At 54.8% G+C, this 7448-nt stretch overlaps 1 protein-coding gene across 1 annotated transcript in view; it reads right to left on the minus strand.

Annotated features, from left to right (window-relative positions):
- LOC125282078 (dual oxidase 1-like) overlaps positions 1-5611 on the minus strand; it is a 28116-nt gene extending 22505 nt beyond the window's left edge. The window contains 9 exon segments of the mRNA XM_048216315.2: positions 1423-1537; positions 2886-2910; positions 2913-2981; positions 3127-3187; positions 3617-3789; positions 3914-3985; positions 3988-4108; positions 4246-4433; positions 5590-5611. Of these exon segments, the coding sequence (XP_048072272.1) occupies positions 1423-1537; positions 2886-2910; positions 2913-2981; positions 3127-3187; positions 3617-3789; positions 3914-3985; positions 3988-4108; positions 4246-4433; positions 5590-5611 (846 nt within the window).
- Between the last annotated feature and the right edge of the window lie 1837 nt (positions 5612-7448).

A 7448-nucleotide genomic window follows, 5' to 3' on the forward strand; every position in this document is an offset into this window, starting at 1 on the left:
TTTTTAAAGATTTTATTTATTCATTTGACAGAGAGAGAGACAGCCAGCGAGAGAGGGAACACAAGCAGGGGGAGTGGGAGAGGAAGAAGCAGGCTCCCAGCGGAGGAGCCTGACGTGGGGCTCGAACCCAGAATGCTGGGATCACGCCCTGAGCCAAAGGCAGACACTCAACGACTGAGGCACCCAGGTGCCCCGAAAAGGTTTCTATTCTTGAGAGCTAAAAAAGTTTGTATAAATCAGATCCCTGCATAGACACTGCCTTTTGGAGACAGACTTCAACCTTCTATGAGCAGCATTTTCTACCTGACCTTGACTTTAGTTCTTTTCTCTGCAATGTAAACAAACATTTGCTCAGCTTAAATTCCAGCGAGGCCCAGGGGAGCTAAAGACTTGCTACTTTTGGTGCGCCTGGTGATTCCTACCTTTCTATTGACTGTATAAAGTTTATACGCCCCAAGTGCATATTGCCTCTTCATCGGCCTTTCACTTCTCCACTTTCCAACAATCTTCTAAACAGGAAGGACGAAAGCAGTAAAACCAGCGTGCAATCGTAGAAACGCCACTATGCCAAGATGGTAAGGCCACCAAAACTGCTCTGTTGGCTGGCAGGCAATGCCACGTGGCCCAGGCGACAGCTCAGGGAGTAACAGTTGACTCCCCAAAGGCAGCCCGAGTGTCAGTGTATAAAAAAGTACAGCTTGTTCCTGGGTTGAGGACCTTCCACACCTGCTCAGATGGCTGTTGGGAAGAGTAAACGAGATAATGCTTATTAAGTGCCTGGCGTGCAAGACATGCTCAACAAACATTTGCTGGATCTGCAGAGTCACAAGGTCTACTGCCAAATCCTGCTGGTCTGGTAACTTCCATCCTCGTAGATGATATTGGGAAAAACCATGTGGGCGAGTCCCATCCCTCTCACCAGGGACTTGTCTCTAGTGTTTGTGCCTCACTGCCTTCCTTCCATGTCTTGGGCCAATGTGCCTTGGCCCTCCCACCCTGCCCTCTGCGTCCCAACCCCTCCTTACGGTGTGGTTGCTCTGGGAGAGTGCAGGGTTGATGTCCTGCCATCTGGTAATGGGAGGCAGACCCAGTGCTTCCCTGGCCTTGGTATAAGAGGGCAGGCCCAGATCCCAGCCCCTCTGCACACAGCCAGCCGGGTGGTCTGTACGGGAAAACTTCAGGGGTCCTGGCCAGAAATCTGGGGATGAAATAGCAGAGAATCTGAGGGAGCACCGGGCCACCACAGCTCCACTAGCCCAGGACCCAGTCTCCAACCAGCCCCAGGGGGGCCAGAATCACACAGAGGGAACCATGGTCAACAGGTGTCTGAGCAGTGAGAGAGTGCAGGCTCCCAGCCCCGCTCACTCCTCCTGGCCTGACACTGGAGCTCCAGCAGAATCCCCACCCAGGTGACAGCAGTACCCAGCCTGCAGGGACAGCCTCAGCGTCACCTAGCACAGCCTCCACCATGACATGGTCCTCTCGCTCAGCGATCTGGGAGGCCATGCCCAACAGCAGCGCGTCCACATCTTCAGCTCTTCGTAGATTTGGATGCTTTGGGAATGGGGAGAGAAGACGGGGTTGGAGGTTGAGCAGACAGGCTCTCCCCACACCACAGTCCATGCCCTGGAACCACCCAGTGCTGATGTTCCCTCTGAAACCAGCAGGCCATTCCTCCTCCATAGGTTGATTCCCCACTCGGGGTGAATGATGTCCCCATCCGAAGCTCATGCTGCTGAGAGCAGGTCTCCACAACACACAAGGGATCTAAAACTTTACTTCTATTTTAGGAGACTTGACAGCATGATTGACAAAGGCACTAGAACATCTAGGTCTGGGTCCTTGCTCTGTTAGTGAACAGCTGTGTGACCATGGGCAACTCACAGGACCTCTCTGAAGAGAGATGTGTATATATATATATATATATATACACACACACACACACACATATATATACACACACACATATATATACACACACACATATATATACATATACACACACACATATATATATAACATATATATGTAAGTTAAAACATTTTTAAAGGATTTTTCATTGTTCTTTCGAAATTACTTATCTGTGGATAAGTCCATTGCTATGATTTCTTGGCTATTATTAGGCATATCCAAAAATTGTTTCAGAGTAAGAAAATCTAACCTATGAATTGTTTTTTCGTAAATATTTTATTTATTTATTTGACAGAGAGAGTGTGAGTATGAGCAGGGGGACGGGGCAGAGGGAGAGGGACAGGGAGAAGCAGACTCTCTGCTAAGCAGAGAGCCTGATGCGGGCTCAATCCTAGAACCTTGGGATCATGACCTGAGCCCAAGGCAGCTGCTTACCTGCCTGAGCCACCCAGGCGCCCCTAACCTATGAATTGTTTTTAAATTATAATGCAATTGTAAAAAATAAACTGACATGTTTTGTTCCATATACATTTAATTAAATTTTTTTTTTTTACTTTAAAATTCCCTTTTCATTATTTTGGAGTCAAAATGTTTCTTCAGCTCTCACACTTCTTTTATTATAATTCCCCGCAAGACCTGGCTCCTCTGCTTACAGCTAAAAATGCCCCCAGTGCAGTGTCAAGACCTAAGGTTCAGACCAGCGGGCTTCGTGACTCATCCTCAGCCTCGATTAGCCTGTGTTTAATTGGGGAGTTAATATATACACCAGCTGTGGGAAAGTGGACATAAAGTGCTTAAAAATCACAATGATGTCTTTTTTAACAATTGTTCTTCCCCCTCCAAATTCACTGTTCCCTGGGGAAATTAGCACACTTCAGACTGATAATCCTTTCCTGAGGGCTCCTGAGGACAGATTTTTCTCAAATGACATCCCCACTCCTCCCAATACACAAACCTTTGCACTTTGCCCTCACCTCATGTAGCCGCCAGGAGGCACCTGGTAGAGAAGAATTGCTCAGAAGCGGCCAGGAACTCTGGGGAGATGCTGGGGTCCAGGAAAGGGCTGTGTCCTGGGGGAAGGGGAGAAGAGGGAGGATAGTAACACTTAGCCCTTAAACCACCCAGCCTCCTCCCCCCTCCCCCCCACACACACCCCTTCTCCCTGCCCCAAAAAACTCCTGCTAGCTTTCCCATTCTCCTTCCCCATCCCCTCACCTGCATACTTGGGGGGTGTTTTCTGCAGGAAGCTGGGCAGCCACTCATACAGAACGATGTTCTGAGGGTCAAGAGAGGGCAAAAGGGAGGCAAGGGCTGGAGCAGCCACGCTGGGAGGGGTCTGAGCCCAAGGAAGGCTTAGGTGGGAGATGAGGGCCAGGCAGGGGCAGTCACGAGGGGGGCAACTGCAACAGGACAGGTGCGGAGGCCTGTGCCCCACTAGGAACATGGGATGGGAGTGGGCTAATGACTAATAACCACAGCCCAGTCTCGTGTATAATAGCCCTTCGCCTGCTCCTCATCTTCGGGGTCCATTCCTAGCCGCTAGCTCCAGTTCTGGGGAGCAGTGTCCTCCTGGAAAAGGGCGTTTCCGGGGGCTGCTTGTGCGACGATGGAGGGCTCTGCGGGGCAGCGGAGTCTCCCGCGCAGCAGCCTGGGGGAGGGGGGAGGAAGGCGGGGAGGGAGGACGGAGAGAGGCCGAGTGACGGACCTGGTAGGTGGCGGTGACCCTCTCGCGCGCCTGCTGGAACAGCTCCTCGTCCCCCCATTGCGGGTGCTCGCGGGCCAGCCGCTGCGCGCACAGGTTGTGGTAGCGGCCCCACAGCAGGCCCGGCGCCTGCAGGAAGGGGTCGCGGTTCCCTCGCTCCGCCGCGAAGGCTGGACGCGACGCGGGGCCGCAGGGGAGGAGCTGGGCGGCGGCGCGACCGCGGGCAGCGCAACTTTGCCGTCCGCAGCCCGCCCCGCGCCCCGGCCGCCGCAGCCCGCCCCGCGCGCCGCCCCGCCGTTCAGCCCCCGGGGCCGCGCTGTTCGGTGGCGGGGTCGGCCGCCGTCCCCATGAGCGGGGGGCTTTGTGCGTCGCGGGGAAGGCGGGGTCGGGCCCCGACGCCAGCTGCCCGCGGGAGAAGCTCCGCAGCGCGTCGCTGCACGAGGGCGAGGAGCCATAGATGGCGCTGCCGTCCAGCCGGCCCGTCACCTCGTTGGTCTGCGGGGGCACCAGGAGGGTGAGCCGGGGTGCGCCCGGGGTCGGGTAGCGGAGGCGGGTGTCGGTGGGCGAGGGGGTGGGAGTCTCTCCCCGCCCGGCCCGGCCCAGAACCCGGCACCCCGCCCGTCTCGTCTCACCAGGTCCCGGGGATTACTGGGGCTCTGTCCGGTCTCGGGGTCCCAGCGGCTCCTCTGGAAGGGGAGGACCACGTTCCCGCGCCGGTCAGGGTCGAACACCGGGTCCCCGGGCGGGATGTGGATGTTGAGAAACTCGGCTGGGCAGCCCGGGGTCTCCACGCTCACCAGGTCGGAGAGCACGTGGTAGCCTGTCCACAACGGGGGAGGGCGTGCAAGGACCAGCTAAGGACCACTCTCCCTTCAGCATCAGGTATCTGGACTCCCCCACTCCCTTTGAAGCTTCAAAAGATGACTCAGCCACTTTTGGCAAGTCCAAGTCTTGACCTCCTCCACCTTTCCCAGTGCTTTGTTACACCCTGGTCCAAACTGCTTTCGTTGCCGGTTTGGTCCTCTCCTTGGTAACTGGGAGGTGCCGGGTGAGTGTGCCTGGGCAGTCAGGCTGGGAACACCTGCTTCAACATGCAGCTGGGAGCAGCCTGCCCAGAGAAACTGCCAGTCTCACTGCAACACCGGACACTGGGAATCAAATGTAGGCACCTTGGGTGGCCAGCAGGAGCCCAACATTCCTGTTGGGAGCCAACAACCCACAGTCACTGGGGTCAGACCACCCACCCTAGCACCCCCATTTTGACACCCCGGCCTCCAGCGCTCTTGTCAAAATCAGAACCCTGGCCTGAGACTGTCCCAGGAGTCACAGGGACCATGAGTGAAAACAGGGTCCACCAAGAGCCCCTGCCAGATTATTGTCAGGCTCCAGCCTCTACCTGTAGTCCCATCGGCAGCTCAGTGTGGGGCAAATTTATGCCTCCCCCACTCAGACTTTCTCCCTCTACTTTTCCTTCTCCAGAAAAAGAAATACAAGACATAGCTTTCTTGACTTAAGAAAAATCCTTTTAGGCCCCAGACATCTTGTGATTTATGACTACTCGCTCAAAGCACATTCTTGAGTTATCTTTGCAGGATTTAAACTTCTTTGAATATTCAGATATCAGATCGATTAAAGGCAGACAATTGATGCCAACCCTTGCTGGCCCTTGTGACTTCCATCAATTAAGACCTGGACTCCGTCATTCTATGATGACTTTAGCCTAAATTCTAGGCTGAATTCTCCATTGCACAAGTGCCTTCGTGAATCCATACAGACCCTTAGCTTAAAACTTCCCCGGTTTTGTTATTCGGGAACAGACTGCTTTGGGAAATATCCTCCATGTTTTCCCTTACTTGTTCCAAGTAAAACTCTCTAATCTTGGCTTTCTTGTGTCTTTTGGCTAAATACCCACCAAGAGGCAAATCCAGTTTTGGGTAAGAATACCCCATCCCATTGCCTGCCCCTTCATCTCTCACCCACATCTCTAAGACCCACCATCACTTCTCTCCCTCACTTCCTGACTCCCCCCTCAGACATAGAGGTGTCCAGCTGACCCTACTGGCCTCCCTCCCCCAGAGGTTGAGGCCCTCACCAAAGAAGACTCCCAGCACTGTTCGCTTTCGCAGGGAGGCCTGCCCTGCAGGGCCCCTCGTGGCAGTGTTGCTAAGGTCTCTGGGGTTGGGCAGCTAGGGTTCTCCCAAGGGCTGGTACACACCATCTGCATAGCTGGCTGGAACTAGGCGCTGGAGCCGAGAGCCTGGGGTAGGAGGGGTAGGAACAAAGATAAATCCTCAGTGGGGCTCCCTTACCTCCCCTCTCCCAGGCTTCCATCCATACCACAGATCCTAAAACCTTAAGAATGCATGAGCCTCCGCTGGTACCTGCCAGCCCTTGCCCCTTCGGGTAACCCTGCCCCTAGGCCTGTTTCCACTTGGCCCTCACCTACCTTTGCTGCCCCATCTGTGCTCCATGAGGTTGTGCCACCCATCAAATCGCTGCACCTCCCGGGAAATGGGGTTCTGAATTCCTGTGTGAGAACAGAGGGAAGGGGCAGCTGGGCAAGTCCAGGCATGAGAGGACAGGCAAGCCTGCAGGATATGCGTCTTGGTAGCCTGGCAAGGGGAGCAGCAGAAGGTGGAAACCCAGCACAGTGTGGAAGGTAGGCGGCGGAGGGAGAGAACCAAGGACAAAGTGATATCCAAACTCGAGCTCATTCTTCTAGCTGCTCAGTGGGGGAAACATGGCAGGGAGCCCTGAAGCAGTGGAGACAGGGGCAGTGCTGACAAATAACCTCAGAGAACAAGACAAAGCTGGAGAACAGTGGCGATGTGGAGGGGCATGCAGGAGCCTTCTAGTGCCCTCACCCCTCAGCTCCCTAGGGACAGGGCAGGACAGAAACCAGTCCCAGCCCTAAGATATACGGAGCAAGAGCCAGCCACTGCCCCAAAGCCAACCACTCTTCCACTCAGGAAAGGAGAGGTCATTCTGTGACCACTCCCTGGGTACGGGCAGTGTGGAGAGGGGCTTGGCCCTCTCCTGCTGAGCAGAGCCGCCCCCCCACCCAGGGCAAGTGTGTGGGCCCTGGGGCTGTGGCTCTGCCGCCTGTTGCTATTCTGGTCTCTTTTCCAGTTTCTGGGGGTGGGATCAGGGACTTCCTGGTCAAGGGAGAACCTTGCCTCCTCCTCCTTTGAGGAATCATGTTCCTCATGTAATTCCTCTTATTGACCCTATTATACTTTCCAAAAACTAGGATCTGGGAGGGAGCACTCAGTTGTTGAGGGAAGAACTCAGGCAGTGAGGGAAGAGGGAAAGGTTCAGAATCAGAGATGGAATGGAGGTCCTTCTGGTCAGCAGATCAGGTGACCAGTCAGATTCCATCTTCCAACTTACTCAAAAGTGCCCTGTGCCACATGGTATTTCAGATCCTTAGCCTGAGGCAGGTTAACCCCTAAAGGCAGAGCCTGAGGGAAGGATTTGAGCCAGGTGGCTAACTGGGAGGTGGCCCAGGATGTGCTGGAGGAAGTGGGGAAGTAAGGCAGGGGCATCAATATGGGACTTGTCACGGAGTGAGTTACTGCTGAGGGCAACTGGGGCTCACTCCTGTTGGTGGCCTCTCGAAGACTGTATGGGCACACCTCAGAATTGCCTATTGAGCAGGGAGGAAGCCAGGGAATCTATCCACCAACTGGTTGAATGTTGCACTAGGGGCAGTGTCTTCCAGCCCTCAGGTGGAGAAGGAAGGAGAGGCAAGCAGGTACTGGAGGTAGGAAACTGTCAGGGTACGTAGAAACTGCCCGCCAGCTGCGGGTGAGCACTAGGTGGGCTGAGAGGATGT

The sequence above is a fragment of the Ursus arctos genome, unplaced genomic scaffold, assembly GCF_023065955.2.
Source record: "Ursus arctos isolate Adak ecotype North America unplaced genomic scaffold, UrsArc2.0 scaffold_16, whole genome shotgun sequence".
Classification (NCBI taxonomy): domain Eukaryota; kingdom Metazoa; phylum Chordata; class Mammalia; order Carnivora; family Ursidae; genus Ursus; species Ursus arctos.